General features: G+C 28.1%; 1 protein-coding gene across 1 annotated transcript in view; it reads left to right on the top strand.

The window, feature by feature from the left end:
* The window catches only part of ACC (acetyl-CoA carboxylase), a 79,322-nt gene that overhangs the window by 41,427 nt on the left and 20,520 nt on the right, over window positions 1-17,375 (top strand). Inside the window, 12 exon segments of the mRNA XM_067273107.1 lie at window positions 759-968; window positions 9,398-9,508; window positions 9,595-9,654; window positions 11,209-11,534; window positions 13,652-13,802; window positions 13,881-13,984; window positions 14,622-14,703; window positions 14,775-14,986; window positions 16,048-16,176; window positions 16,669-16,759; window positions 16,829-17,044; window positions 17,226-17,345. Of these exon segments, the coding sequence (XP_067129208.1) occupies window positions 759-968; window positions 9,398-9,508; window positions 9,595-9,654; window positions 11,209-11,534; window positions 13,652-13,802; window positions 13,881-13,984; window positions 14,622-14,703; window positions 14,775-14,986; window positions 16,048-16,176; window positions 16,669-16,759; window positions 16,829-17,044; window positions 17,226-17,345 (1,812 nt within the window).

Below are 17,375 nucleotides of genomic sequence, written 5' to 3' on the forward strand. Positions count from 1 at the left end.
AATTTAATTTATTGCATAAGTAGTACAAAGTATTTTATAGTAAGTGTAACAACACAGTATAAGTATTGTTAAGTTCATCTTGCCCATTCTAACTAGCTCTATAGCTAGCTGAAAGCTTTCTTCAGTCCAGGAATCTTTTTGAGAAGTCCTTATATAATTTCTTTGCATATCCTGCAATAAAATGAGAAAACAAAAATTCATTAAAAATAGGTATGCTATCCCAAGAAAAATGTAGCATCTTTCCCATTTGTCAGGGTAAGATGCCTAGTGGAGTCATGTGTTCTAGCATGTTCGATCGGGATCAGTGGTAGCTGACAATGGAAACTTTAAAACTTTAACTACATCACACATTAATTGTTTTTTGCAATTTTTAATAAATTCTATTTGAACTTTTAGTTTTAAAATTACTCTAGAAACATTTCACAACAGGAAACTTCATTCTAACATTGCTTTTATTCTTCTCAGATGTAGAAAATGTGGTAATGGTAGCCAACTACAGCTTTGTGCACTCAATATTAGCCCAACAATCCATCATACAGACACATGACAATATCTGACATCATCGTTTGAAAATAACAAAAATTAGGCATCTTCCCCTGATCCACTCTAATAAATTATTTTATTCTAATCTAAATCATCAATTTTATTTTATAATAAAAAAATTTTAATAAATTTTTTGTAAACTTATCAATGTCATTGTTTTTTAAATTTATTTATGATTTTAAAATACTTTAATTATTACTTATCATCTGTCTTAGGTTCAAGCAGAAGTGCCAGGTTCTCCTATATTTATTATGAAGTTAGCTGCATGTGCAAGACATTTAGAAGTCCAACTTTTGGCAGATCAGTATGGCAATGCAATATCACTGTTTGGTCGCGATTGCTCTATTCAAAGGAGGCATCAGAAAATTATTGAGGAAGCACCATGTGTGATTGCACAGGCTGAAATATTTGAACAAATGGAAAAGGTGAATTGATGAAATTATACATATTAATAATAATAATAATAATTATAATTATAAATTGTATATTGAATAATTATTTCAAAGTTTTCTGAATCTATGAATTTAATTATATAAAACTGTTAGAAATTCTATATATATACCAAATTTAATATCTACAAATAAACATCGTACTAAACCCGATAATATTAAGCCAATACATCGCCAACTGCCATAAATAATTGGGCTAACTTTTGGATATAAACTACCAAAGATTAGAAACTAAATTTGGAACTTGAGGTAGGCATTAGGGGCCATTTCTTATTAAAATATTATAAAATCTCTTAATTTTAATAAGAGATGGCACCTAACGCCTACCTCAAGTGCCAAATTTAGTTTCTAATCTTTGATTGTTTATATCCAAAAGTTAACCCGATTATTTATGGCAGTTGGCGATGTATTGGCCAAATTTAATATCAAATTATTTTAAGATTTTATATAAGTTAGCAAAAAAATAATTTATTTTGTAGTAGTAATTATATAAGATAACATATATAGATGATATGGTTTTGTTAGATAGAATTATGCTTGATATGTATTTAAAACTTAAGAATTATAATTCAAAATAGTGATGTTAATTCTGTGATTAATTTAACCAGTTTTTGGTTACTAGTTTATTTTATTAATTTATATAAAAACAGAATTGCAAATTATGTAGTTCTATATATGAAATTGGCATCTTTTTGAAGATTACGTAGGTTAATTAATCGAATTACAATCGTAATCAGATTACAAAATAATTTTTTGAAAGCAAAACATATTTATCTTTATTACAGCTGTGAAAAAGTAAAGATTAAAAACTTCAGAAATTTATAATAGATATGAACCAATCAGAAATAATTAAATATTATTTTTTTTCATACTTTTATAGCCAATTTAGTCACATTCTGAGCCTACCCAATATATTGTGTTTAAAAAGTTAGTGCCAATGTAATACAAATTTTTAAAGTAAATATAATTTACAGATTCTTTATAATTTTTTCTTCCATATATTTAAAATATGGTATAATGATTACATTCTAAATTCTGGAAATCATCCAAAAAGAAAAATCTTCTTATTCAAATCCTTGGCCATTTCAGATTGTTTTTATCTCTAAAATAATCCAATGAAAATTTCAAAAATCTTTAGAATTACAATTACTAATTCTGTGCTAATTAATAAATTTTTCAGAATATTTTTCTTGTTTTCAATTAAATGATATAAACAAATACAGTAGAGTCCCAGAAACTCAATTCTTGATAACTAAAAATTCTTTAAAGTGATTTGTGTTGTTAAAAAAAAAATACATATAATTAATTTCTTTCTTTATAACTTAACACTAGGATCAAATAAGTCATTTACTGCTGACACTCGATAATAGCATCAATCAGATCCTTTTTCTAAGGTGCCACTGCAAAATTCCACCAAACAAATGTCACTAACTCGAAAGTAGCCGCTGAATAGTCAATATTTTTTTAAAATTAAAATTTAACTACAAACAGAAATAGTCACTATTGGTATGTAGTTAACAAGTATATGAATTTGCACATATAATACCTTTACAAAAATTCTGCTGTTTATACTAGCATCATCATTATGCCATAAAACTCATTGTTTTTGGTAACTTATATCACCTTCTCAGTTCATACGTCTCAGCAAGACTGTACTATATATCAGTGGTGTGCCGTGACATTTGATGATAGGGAAGCTGTGTTTCTGTAAGAAGCCGACTTACAGGGGCAATCAATTAATTGCGCGTCAGGGCTCGTTCGTATTCGTTTGTTCGATAAGCCAGTAAAAACCGTGTACTTCTCTAAATGTATTTTTAATAGATTATCTGATGTACTTAATAAATAACAGAGGTAATTATATTGAACTTTCTTATTAGATTCAACAAATTCCCTATGCCCTCTAAATGCCAATTCTTGCTTTGAGAAAAAACATATAACATCTATTAATTTAGATATATCTATTAATCGTAATTATCTTGTTATAATTTTCAATATTTATTTTATATTGTCTACCAATGTTAAATTCTATTCCACTTTGATTTCCAAATTGCTTCAATTTTACGAAAGAATCGTCATTTGTGATAAATTTTATCGTCAAAATGTCAAAATTTTTTTGTTGACGTATTTATATTTAATTTAGGCATTGGTCTTTCTCTTTTAATAATGTTTTCTTTTTCATTATATGGTCTTGAGCCAAAACTTTTTTAAAATAAATTTTTTAATCACTAGCCACGATATTCGTGTTTTTCATGAACTATAGAGGGTGCTGAATTTTTACAAAATGGCTACTTTATCTGGGTCGCTTGTAACTAGTAATGTAAAATTAATCATATATTACTGCCCGATATAATGATATATGCTGCTTGTAGCTGTTTATCAGAAATTTTATAGTAGCAGAACAATTATTGCTAGCGGGATACGTCATTATGTGGTATCGAAGCAAGTGAGCGAGATCGTTCTATACATATTTGTGCCCTTTGTGTTAAAAACATCAGCTTTGATATTGTCCTATCAGGGTTAGATTTACAAGTAAAAAGCTATGTAAATTGCTTTGACTTTCAAGGAGCCTCAAACATTTGTACAAAAAAAAAATTAAAGTCGAATTTTGTAATAAACATTTTTTTTACAAATTAACAAAATATACTTTACTTTTTATTTTGTATAGTATTTCGTTAATTTTTTTTCTAAGAATTAACGTAAGGTCTTTTTTAAAATTGGTTTTATCAATTTTTTTAAAAAAAAGATTTTTAAAGGAATGTGTATAAAAATTTAATTAAATTCAGTTATAAAACAGAAGACTAGTGAAACCTCATATCTTTTTCTTCCAATAACCATATTGAATCAGAGAGATAGTCTGATTTCTTTTCTTTTTATGATTGACTTCTAAAATTGTGAAGGGCTGGTAAGGGCACTTACATTCAGCTTAGGGCTTTGAAATGCTTAAATCTGACCCTGTGTCCCACACAAAATAACTGGCAGTTTAACTTTAAGAAAATATCTTTTAAAATTGACAGCATAACTTGTTCGTGTAAAGTTGGACAATCGGGAAACTGCCAATTCTTAAGTCTAATTCACTCTTTCACAATTCGGAGAAGCTCATAAATATAACCGACTGATTTCCGAATAATCATCTGTTTTTCGTGTGGGAATAGATGAAAACTTATATTAGGCTCCCGTAAATCTTTGAAATTGCAATTTGGAACGAAACAGAAAGCTTTGCTTTTTCTATTGTTATTCATCTTTACTGCTGATAATACACAAGAATTAATCAAACAACCCAGATAGAATAGTTTTGTTTTTAAACACCAGAGGGCGAGCATCTGGTGAAAAATGCGAATAAGGGCTAAAATTAAAATTATCAGAAAAACTTACTTGGTAAAACAAAATGTGTTATGAATATACATACCTAGTACAAAAAATTCTTCAATTGTATGAATATACTTTTAATGAAACTTATAATTAAATATAACTTTGTGAAGAAACGTACATAAAAATAACAAAATATTCTTTACTTTTTAAATCTTAAAACAATCCACTTAGTGAAATAGCTCCCTATGAGTGGCTAATGAATGGAATCAGAGATGGTCCAGGTAGGTGTGTGCATGCCAAATCCCGAGGGTGCCGGTACCAGTCAATGTCAAATGCCTCTTTTGTCACATCACTAGTATATCTCAAAGGATGTGACAGGGTTGTTGTAAATTTTAAACGTTTCTCACCATAGCTGTAAAAATCTAAATATATTAAACTTAACAGATTGTCCATTGTTCGTTTTCTAACTAATTCGTTTTAGGACCGAGTGTTCACGAAAATTTCCAAAATTTACAACTTTTCGGTCACTCTCATTGAACTGGAAAAATTTCTGTCTTTATTACATCTAATATTATGAAGAGATCAGACCCCACTGTACTCGGCAAGAGATTGGTTCAGTTAAGCTTCTGTTTAAGTAAAATTTCAGCTCTTTCATCAGGGTTTTATTTATGTTTCTAATTCCCTAATCGCTTAATTATTTAACTACTTCTTAAGTAGAAATAAGTCGAAACCGGTTACTTTGTACTTGAATATCTGTAGTCTTGGGAAAGAAGTGGAAAGAAATTTTTATGACAACCGATACATAAATCGTAAATTTAAAGAAAATAAATTCTAGAGCTTTTTTTGTATCATTGTACAGTCTCATTCATTAAATTTGGTTTTAAATGATGCTGCCAAAGTAACAGTTAATTTTTTAACACTGTACTAGAATTGTACACGTTTTTTCTGCATCCCCTTACAGATGGGACATACTAAATCGTAATATCACCGGTTTAACATTGAAATCCGTAAGTAATATAAGATGGGAGAACAGCCTAAATGCAGAATAAATATATCAAATATTTTAATGGATTTTTTTTAAACTCCTGTCAACTATACAGAACTATCATAAAAACATGCCAGTAAACTCCTATCGGTTGGGTTAAGTTATAAATCTAGTCTAGGGTGGGCAACCTTTTTTATAACATGGGCCAGAATAAATTTTACGTTTTTTCCGCGGGCCGTTAGTAGTTAATTGACGCCTTCTTGTGACTTGTAATTTTTTTAGTCTGCAAATATGAAATAAATAAAAAAGTTAATTACTACATTTATTTCTCTTATCGTTTTCGAAAATTACAAAGAATTGGAAAAATAACTATTAATTAGTTACTTTTCCAATTTAATAATCTATTAAAGATCTCGCGGGCCGGATAGAAACTTTTTGCGAGCCGTAGCTGGCCCGCGGGCCTGGGGTTGTCTGCCGTTGATCTAGTCTACTCATGATTCACATAATCGAGCGAGGGCGGCCGAATATCTAGCAGGCAGGAGGCTAACAGCTCAGAACCGGTCCGGGATATAAAATTAGATGCTTTATGCGTGTGTTGCTTCTACCAGCTAAACTAGATGAGGTTGGTGCTTTGTAATACCGCATGTGCCAATAAGCCTATATAATCTGGCTGATTGGAAACTGACCCAATTTCGACACTCCTTCCGCCACTGAATTATTCGAATATAAAATAGCAATCTTATCGTTTTTTCACATGTAGTATAGAAATTTGTAAAAGATACATAATGCAGTTATAATAAAATATTAATTTTAATTAATGCAAAGTACGTTAAAATATGAAAATTTATATTTTATAAAATACAAGGGAAGGTCATTGGAGGGTGGAATCGGCGCTTCCATCGCTTCCAATGATGGCATGCCACTGCTGTATATATTCACTACTTCAAAAATTGGTTGTATGGAATAAAAACACACACACACCCAAAACCGGTAAAAAGATTAAATATATTTACCTAATATAAACGTTTTTGTTTGTTTCCAATGAACATCATTAAGTAGCTTATGCAGAATCAAACAAATAATAGAAAAAATTTAAATTCACAAGCTTCCAGTAGTCTAAAGCATGCACATATTCAGTTATGTGGATTTTTAATCTCAATTTTTATTTTTTTTTTTTTTATTGGTTTTGGGTATATGTGTATATGTGTAGATGTTTTAAACAAATATATATATTATTATTATTATATATATACTATACTACCATATACAGTCAAACCTTGTCTTATGAACGCTTCTGTTTACAAACAGTTCGGTTTACGAACAAAATTTTGACCACCATATTTGCTCTGGTTTACGTACAATAACTCAGTTTCTGAACAAGCTACTTGGCAAAGCCGGCCACTGATGGTCAACTTCCTATACTTCCTATATTAGAGAAAGGTGACAGCTTGACCAATCAACCGATTCAATATTGGCGCCGAGATTTGCCTCACAGCATTAGACATCACAACACAAACCATTGATGATGATGATGATATTCAAATTAGATTTTGATGTGCATGCGAGTAAGATAGTACTAGCATTTTTCGGTATGCATCGCAATTCAATTTAAATCAAATTAATGAATAAAAACAGCATTAATTTGTATTTAAAGGTGCTTAATTCAAATTAAACGGCCAAGGTCAAAATAGGTAAATCAGGCAATATTATTTTAAAAATTTACCAAAAATTAAATTATTATTTGATTCATATGAAAAAAATCACATATATTTATCAATGTAGTTAGTTTTAAATACGACATTTTTCAATAAAGTTTGTTTGAAAAATTTATGAGAAAAAAAAAATAATATATGATAATTGACATTCAAACTTGAAAATTTGTTACTTTTTGTCAAAATTAACATTGTCTGGTTACTTTATTCTTATTGTCACTGAGCCAGAATGACGTAGAATATTGTTCTGTACAATTTGATATTACATTTATGCACGTACGTTTATTCGTTGTAAAATTATCGCACATTATATCAAACATTTGTTTGAAATCTGAACTTTATTCTGCTTTCATTTAATATAATTAACTAATATACTTTATTCATTTCATATCAAACAAGACTATATATTTTTGTTATAAACATATGATTACCAATAGCAATAGATGTAACATTTGCTAATATTTTAGATTTAAAAAAAAATTAAAAATTAAAAATTAAAAAAAATATATAAAATATCAGAACTGAAGGTCATAACTTAAATATTTACGATATATTAACATATTATAGCTGAATAAACTTATTATAGCATAAATCAACTTATTATAGTAATATTATTGCATGAATATGCTAAAAATAAAATAAAAAATTATCAGAAAATGAAAAATTAAGAAAAAATAACCAATAATTAAAATTTTTTAAGTCGACAAAACACCACCTGGACAAAAATATGTAGAATGAACGATAAACAAGACGATGCCGTCAAGTGCTGACATCTATTGTCGATAAATTTTATAAAAATCGATTGTTAACAGGGTAACGATCAATCGGTACCCTGGCCGTTTTGCTAAACGAATAGGGTAACGATAGATCGGTACCCTGGCCGGGAAAGGGTTAATGAATAAAAACAGCATTAATTTGTATTTAAAGGTGCTTAATTCAAATTAAATAACAAAAATTTAATATTATAATATATAATATATTAATAATGTTTTAATATAATATTTATTAATACTTGGTAGCCAGTTAATTAAAATTAAAAATAATGAAATAATTAAAATTCTGGTTTTTCAACTGAAACTAAAATTAAAAATAAAATCAAAATTAATTAATTTAAATCAAATTAATTGAAACATAAGATTTTGGAAAGTGTGGATAAAGTACTTATCTGTGTTGATTGATTTGGTTATATTTCATCCAGGCAATTAGAATCAAGTCTCTATTTATAGCACTTTTTGTAAAGTGTTGTTTTGGTTGGTGGTGACAAAACATTTTGTTTTTAATATACATTTTACATTTACCAAAGGATTAGAAGGCCTCCACCAATAGGTATAGCCTTGGAAAGAGAAATATGAAGAGTTATAGAAGTTAAGAAGAATGAAGAAAAGAAAAGAATGACAGGAAAGTGTGAAATATGAGACTACAATGTGCCACCCGAGAGCCAATTGTATAACATCAATGAATACAAATTACAAACATATAGTTGTGTACAGAATGACTGCCTCTACAACTTGAGGCATTAGAAGCCCCATAACGACTAACTTGCCTTGGTGCTCAACACACAAAGCGCGTATGAACAGCCCCTTAGGGAAAACAGACAAAGTCCTCCATGGCATAGGAGGTAACGTAATAAAATAAAACAAAACAAATTAATACAGTTGCGTGTGTACACAAGACAAGGCCTTTTAATATACAGGTACTCCTCACTTTACGACCTATCTGCTTAATGACCACTCACACTTACGACCAATCGAGTTTTGACCTGCAATTTGGGGAATTTCCTTTCTCAGCTTGAGTGTCTGTCAATAGCGAATGGTGACATGCGCACTAAGCGTACTATAATAGGCTTGTGCATACTATAATAGTCTTATAGTAATATAATAGGCTAATAGCGTACTATAATAGTTTTTTTATGAATAAATTTGAAGTTTGTTGCATAATTTGTATAATTTTACAACAATCCAATATTCTTGGCGCAAGTTCCTCGCTTATTGACCAATTCACTTAACGACATAGTCATTGGAGCGGAACTTGGTCGTAAAGTGAGGAGTACCTGTATATATATAATGGATATGGATATAGATATATATATATATCTATATTGTATAATGGATGTAGATATATAACGTAATATTATATATCTATATAATACATTTGTAAGCATTTTTATGCATGAAATTCTGCTAAAAAGGTAAAAAAGACTTTGTTTTAGGGGTCAGGAACTGATTAATCCATTTTACATCGTTTCTTCTGAGAAAATTTGTTTTGGTTTGAGGACAAACTGGTTTCTGAACAACTTTTAGTAATGAATAAAGTTCATAAACTGAGATTTGACAGTATATGTAATATATAATATTTAAAATTTTTTAAACCGTGTTTTAAGAATTTTTATTTTATTTCAGTCAGCTGTAAAACTTGCAAAAATGGTTGGTTATGAAAGCACTGGAACTGTTGAATATCTTTATGATGAAGATGGAAACTTTTATTTCTTAGAGCTAAATCCAAGATTACAAGTAAGCATTTGATTTATGAATACTAATTGTAGAATTATTAATATATAGACTATTTCAATAATAATTATTTAAATTTCTCAATACAGGTTGAACATCCTTGCACTGAAATGATTGCTGATGTTAATTTGCCAGCAGCACAACTTCAGGTATACAGATTTTGATGTATAAATAGTTTGTAGAAGTAAACTTGTGGATAAAGGATAATTAATTAATGTTGATTTATGGATAAATAATAAAAATTAATCATTATTTGTTTATAGAATTTTATGAAAAGTTTTAAAGCATTGATATTAATTGTTACTAGTATAATAAGAAAAACACAAATACTTGATGTGTAATGTAGCAGTCAGCAATAGCTCTACTCAGTATCAAAATTTTATCAATGAAACTTTTTATTATCAACTTTTGACTAAATAATGAGGCTATGTATTATTGACAACCAAGCGTAGTTAATATTATTTTAATTTAAAAAAATCTTAAACATTTTCAGACATACATCTGTTTTTTAAAATTTTTAAATTACAATTCAAAATTATATTTTAAATATGTAATTTACAAATACATATTTTAGAAATTTGTACAGGTATTCCTTACCTAACATGGGATTTGATTAACATTCAAAATTAATTGTGGCAATCTTTTTACATATATAGCAGAAGTTTTAATTTATATGGCTTTACCAGTTGTCTTTACTTTACATAGATACTGTATTTTGATTAATGTGATTTTGATATATGTGGTGGGTCAAGGGATACCTTTACTTGAAAAATGATGTGTGTTAAAGAATTTGGAATCTGTTAATATTAGAAAAAACAATATTAATATTTATTAAATTGAATTTATTTTGACATACTTATGTATATTTTTAGATAGATAGATAATAAAATACAATAAATAAATAAATGGCATAGTTATAATTAATTATAATTTATGCTAAAATTGTTTTTTTATAAAATTTAATGTTGAAATAAAATAATTATAAAATCTTATTTAAAACATTAATTTTAAATATTTAATAAAATTAAAGACATTTTGTATTTTTTTAAATGCAGAACCTCCTGCTGTAGTTGATTAATATCTTAATCTCATTTCAATTACTTAAAACTTTATAAATTCTTATGCAAAGGAGAGTCAAAAATAAACTAAACTTTTGAAACAGTTTCTATTATACGAAACTGAAATTTTTAATCCACTCTATCTGCAAAGCCACTTCCACTCTGCTACTTATTAGACTCTGCATCCCTTCATCTTCTGTTTTGTTTTAGGATTAGATAAAAGCCTTTGGGGCAAATCAATGGAGTAAGGAGATTAGGAAAGCACTTTTATGCCTTTTTTGTCAGATATTCACTGACTGGGAACAGCTAGTGGAAGCTTTAAACCAAGGTGGAAGATATAGTCACTGGAGCTCTTAAGACATCACAAAAAGTGATTTTTAGTACTGTTTTGACAAATGATATGTATGAACATTAGCAGAATTGTATAGCTTTAGAAGATGCATATTTTGAAGGTGAGCTTCTGTAAGTACTTGTACTATTATATTTTTATATTAAAAGTTTGGTTTATCTTTGACTCTACCATGTATTTTATAGGATATAAATGTTGAAAACATTTTGCATCCTATAAAATAGGATGTATAGTGTTTCAAAATTTTACATCCCATGTTACATACAAAATTGTAATTTATAAATATCCATTTTTAGATTGCTATGGGATTACCATTATACAGAATTAAAGATGTTAGAGTATTATATGGTGAATCTCCTTGGGGAGAAGAACCTATCAATTTTGAAAATCCTCCACAGAGGCCTCAACCTTGGGGTCATGTCATTGCTGCTCGTATCACCAGCGAGAATCCAGATGAAGGTTTTAAACCCAGTGCTGGAACGGTTCAAGAATTAAATTTCCGAAGTAATAAAAATGTATGGGGATACTTTAGTGTTAGTGCATCGGGTGGATTACACGAATATGCTGATTCACAATTCGGACATTGCTTTTCATGGGGAGAGGACAGAGAAGAAGCTCGAGAGTAAGTTTATGGTGTTTAGAGCGATTACTTAAATTATAATTTACTTATTGATATAACTATTTATTTCTTGAAATGACATTTTTTAAGCATATGTATAAGTTTTGTATAAAATTAAAATTTATTATCCAACACTAAGTATTTGAATTTAATGAAGTTTTACTAACTTTTCTGGCAGATAGAATATTTTCAAGAAATATTTTAAAATACTCAAAAATAGACATTAATATTTAAATAATAAGTTTTAGATATTTTGACTTAGATAACTTTATGGATGCACTTCTATAGATTTTAAGTAATATTATGTATACAGTATCAGCCATGGAAATTGTAACACCTTTGATATACTGAAAATTGTTTAGAAGATGTAAAAAAATAGAATATTTAAGCTATGGTTATAATATGTAATGATAATATATGTAGTAAATAGAAGAAATCAATAAGAATAAACTGAAAAATGCAGTTTATTACATATAATGCTACATTGAGCTTAAATAACTATTATTTTACACCATGCATTTATTAATACTATTAATGAGCACTATTGCAAGAACTTGCGGTCATTAATAGTTATGGAAGCAAAAAAAGTTCACAATATAAGTAGACCTGAAAAGTTTTCTTGTTGAGTGGGATCTTAAAACTTTGTAGGGCCATAACATCAAACCTATGCCATAGCGCTAAGCTAAGTTTCTTCCCATATTCTATACCAAGCTTTGACACCAAATTCTTCTAATACCCTCTTGCTGTTTCTGTTTGTTTTCAGGTTTATTGCAATTTTCATGTCCATAATATGACAACAGTTCTCAATATTATGGAAATCAGGATTGACACCTAGCTAGCTTAGGCTCTTATTTGGATCTGGTGGAGGAATTTCTTATCTAAAAACAGTTTTCTCAGTTTAAGTGATAATAATATTAATAAAATGTAGAGAAAAGACTCATTATACTTTATTCATAATCTTGGTGTAGTAACATGGATGCAATTTTAGTGGCTACTACTGTAGATGATATCTTATGCAATCATGATCCATTTTATTTTAATAATAATAATAATAATAATAAACAAGAAACATCACAATTACATAAAGCAGTAACTCTAGCAGACTCAAATAACACACCATTAAACTTACACTCACATCATATGGACACAACACAACATATAAAAAGCATAGACACCATTAAGCAATCCTGGGGTCGAAAGGCACTCCATGGCAGGCATCCTTATGATCTGGCCCAGGATTTTGTTGACAAAACTGCGTCAAACAGCTGGTTAGCTCGGAGATTCCTCTTTGGGGAGACGGAAGGATTCATGATCGCCATACAGGATCAGGTCATAAATACTAAAAACTACAGAAAACACATACTCAAAGATGCAACACTCACAAATGACACATGCAGAAAATGTCACATCATGCCAGAAACTATATAACACATCACCTCTGGTTGCAAGCTCTTGTCACAGACAGATTATTTACACAGACATAATCAAGTAGCAAATATAATATACCAAGAGCTTGCAAAGAAACACAAATTAGTAGACATCCACGAACCATACTACAAATACATTCCACAGACAGTATTGGAAAACTACATGCACAAAATGTACTACGACAGAGCCATAATCACAGATAAAACAATTTACCACAACAGACCAGACATCACACTCATTGACAAACACAATAAAATCACATACATTATAGACATATCCATTCCAAACACTCACAATATACAAAACGCATGCACTGAAAAAATTAGTAAGTACACAGAACTCGCCCAGGAAATAAGGCATCTGTGGAGGATGGATAGGGTGCTTATTGAATCTGTTGTTCTCTCCTCTACAGGTGTCATACCACACACACTATACAAAAGCCTGGGCACATTACAATTGAATAGAAACACATACATCACACTACAGAAGGCCACTATATTGAATACATGTCATATTGTGAGAAAATTTCTGAATACAGACACACACACTGATATACTTCTTTAATTTCTGTTTTGGTTACTATGCCTTGACTTTGGTCTGGCATAGTACACAGCCACTGGTGTTAACCGAGTATATCTCACTTAACCCAACATAATAATAATAATAATAATAATTTTGTTTTATTTAAACAGAAATTTGGTTATAGCTTTGAAAGAATTATCTATAAGAGGAGATTTTCGTACTACTGTTGAATATCTCATAACTTTGTTGGAAACAGAGGCTTTTCAAAGGAATTACATCAATACGGGTTGGTTGGATCAGCTCATCGCTGAAAGAGTGCAGGTATGTATAAATATGTATTTTAATATATTTAAAATCTGAAATATATATTTATTTTATTCTTTAATAATGTAAATTTAGTCTGGAAAACCTGATACAATGTTGGCAGTTGTATGTGGATCACTTCATGTTGCAGATAAAACAATTCTTAATAATTTTCATAAATTTCAAACATCTCTCGAAAAGTAAGTTAAACCATTTTCAAAATCAAGAGTTTAAAGATTTCTTATTTATTTCTTGAAATTTAAATTTTAAAGCTGTTTTTAGATTAACTAAAATTTCAGTAAACAGCTTAATTGGATCTTTGTTCTTTGAATTAAGCACAAAATTGCTATAGAGAACTTATCATACAGGAGCCTTTTTTCCATCAAAAAAAGTGTTCCTATATGATAAGTTCTCTACAGCAATTTTGTGCTTAATTCCAAAGAAAAAAGAACCAAGAGAGAGAACAATAAGCAATCAAGTAGTAAGCTTAATTGGAAGTTTTAAATTTATCTGACCAAATAAGTTAATGGCTTAATCATTGAAGTCAAGTATTAACTTTGCTTCTTTAAGTTATCTGATTTGATCAGGTGTTACTGTATATAAAGAATTGATAATAACTACCTTCAATCCTAATTTACTTGAAAATTTTATATATAAAATGTATATATTTTTAATACCTTAGTTTAGATATTTAAACTCTAAATTATCATATAAGGATAATATATAAATTCGAACAATAGATGCAGTTTATAATTAAGTTTTTAGATTAGACTGATTTTATTATATTAATTATTAGAATAATATTTATTTCTTTCTGATTAAATTTAATTATTCCAGAGGACAAATATTACCTGCAAATACTCTTAATAACACTGTAGAAGTTGAACTTATTTATGATGGAATCAAATACATTGTTCAAGTAAGATGTTTGTTTATTTTCCTATTGATTTGTATTGTTTTTCAAGTTATTTACAAACAGAATTATTTCAGGCAACCAAATCAGGACCAAATACATATTTACTCTGCTTAAACAATTCATATAAAGAGGTCGAAATTCATCGAATGAGTGATGGAGGACTTCTGCTTTCTGTAGATTGCTTGAGTCATACTACTTACATTAAAGAAGAAGTTGATCGCTACCGAGTTGTAATTGGAAATCAGACGTGTGTGTTTGAGAAGGAGAATGATCCAACAATTCTTAGGTATCATAAATAATATATAGGGTGAAGTAATTATAAGTATTACAGTTTATGAAAGTAAATTCTTATCTTAAGAAAATTAAAAAAAATGAGATTTGAAGTAACTAATATTTCACATAATGTTTTAAGACAAATTGCAGTAATTGCTATTCTATTGATGATAATTTTAAAATAAAGAAATGTGGAACTGAATGATTAATTTAAATAAGACATTATATGTTGTTTTAATATATATTTTTATAATGTTAAATTAATATAGTATTATCTGAATGAGATAAATTAGACAATTTTTACTGATGTTGATTTAGTAAATACAATCACAAGTAAAATTTTAAAAACTTGCAAAATAAATACTTAATTGTTATCTTTATAAGTTTTCCAGTGGTTTTGGTATCTTAACAATAGTTTTAAATTTTTCTCTGTTAATTTTTATTTAAATTTTTGTTAAATTTCATATAATTCTTTTAAAGTATATCTTCATGCAATAACAAAATTTTAATTTTTATATTATTTAGTTGCATTGCAAAGCAATTAAAATACATACTGGGTTTGCAGAAAAACTTTTGGTTTATCTAAAATATATGATGGCACATTTAGCAATAATTAGGCAATATGCATTAAAAAAAAATATTAATAATAACAAAATTGATTAAATTTACTCATTTACATTTTACTGATGATTAGAACATATTCAAATGTTTATGAAATTTTATGCAAATACTCTTAATAACACAAGTTAACAATGATGCTTTAGAAATATTTATAACAAAAATAAGTTTTAATAAAATTATTTGCCAAATCAGTTTGAAAGCTATTTTCAAATTATCAGTGGAAGTTTTGAAAAATAGCATAAGTAAATAGAAATGTTTTCTGCTTTCAAAAATTGAAAATTCATTTCAATAGAATTATTTGCCGATTTATGAGGTTCTAACATAGGTTTGTGATTTTATTTTTGGAACATTTTGAAATAATTAAAATATTCAAAACAGATCTATAATTTTACTTTTTTACAATAATATAAAAATCAGTCCAAATTTTCAAAAGTACATTATATTTTTTACTAGATCACCATCAACAGGGAAATTACTGCAGTTTTTAGTGGATGACGGAGCACATATTGAAGCTAATCAGGCTTATGCTGAGATAGAAGTAATGAAAATGGTAATGACACTGGTTACCAGTGAAAGTGGATGGTAAGAATTTTTAGTATTTTTAGACAAAATAACTTGATTCATTTACCAATTTAATAAATGTTCTTCATGATATATAAAAGATTAGTGATTTTTGTTTTTTTCTTCATTTATCTTGAGGAGATAACTTTATTAAAGTTACTTTAGACATTGCAGTTAACTCTTATTTTGTAATATTTAAAAAATTTACCTTATTTAAAATATGATAATTGTATGTAATTTGATTTTGCAAACAATAATTTAAGGAATAATTTAATTTTAGAGTACATTTAATAAACTTAACTTTCAACAGAATTCTTCAAAAATTACGTTAAAATCAATGTTATACATATATATAATAAAAGAAAATTAGATTAATATAAATCATAAGTAATGTGTTTTATATAGTGAGATAAAAATTTTATTAATGATATTATATAAAGATTTAATAATCTTTATCATAAGTCATATTTTACTGAAACATTCATAATAATAATAATTTATTGTTGATGACAGCATAAATTTTACAAAACGACCTGGTGCTGTTCTGGAGGCAGGAAGCGTTCTTGCTCATTTAGAGTTAGATGATCCTTCACGTGTTAATAAAGTAAGCTTAATTCATTAAATATGTAATAATTTTTCAAAACTAGGATATTTATTGAATAATTGCTTTTAGGCCAAACTTTTTGAAGGCGAATTCCCTGCTGCAGAAGAAGGAAATTTATCAGCTAGTAAAAAGAATCAAGTTTTTCAGTCATCACGAGCCGAATTAGAAAATATTTTGGCTGGATACGTATTACCTGATCCACATTATGTTCCAAGAATGATAAAAAGTGTCAACACTTTAATGGAAACTCTGAGAGATCCAAGCCTGCCTCTTCTAGAATTACAAGTTAGTTGAATTATGAAATAATTTTTTAAATTTGTAAGAACCCAAACCATTTGTAATTAAATACAACTAATTTTATTATAGATTTAATAGTAAAATTCAGAACATAAGTTGCATTTTAAGTATGTTACATGATTTATTATTTTACTTTCTTCTACAAATTGAATTCATTTCTATTTTATAGGAGATTATATCATCAATTTCTGGAAGAATACCAGTAAATGTGGAAAAAAATATTAAAAAGTTAATGAATATGTATTCTAGCAACATAACCTCTGTTCTAGCTCAGTTTCCAAGTCAGCAGGTGAGTACAATTGAGAGAATACAAAAGTGA

The sequence above is a fragment of the Centruroides vittatus genome, unplaced genomic scaffold (genome assembly GCF_030686945.1).
Source record: "Centruroides vittatus isolate TY-2023 unplaced genomic scaffold, ASM3068694v2 contig_461, whole genome shotgun sequence".
NCBI classification, from domain to species: domain Eukaryota; kingdom Metazoa; phylum Arthropoda; class Arachnida; order Scorpiones; family Buthidae; genus Centruroides; species Centruroides vittatus.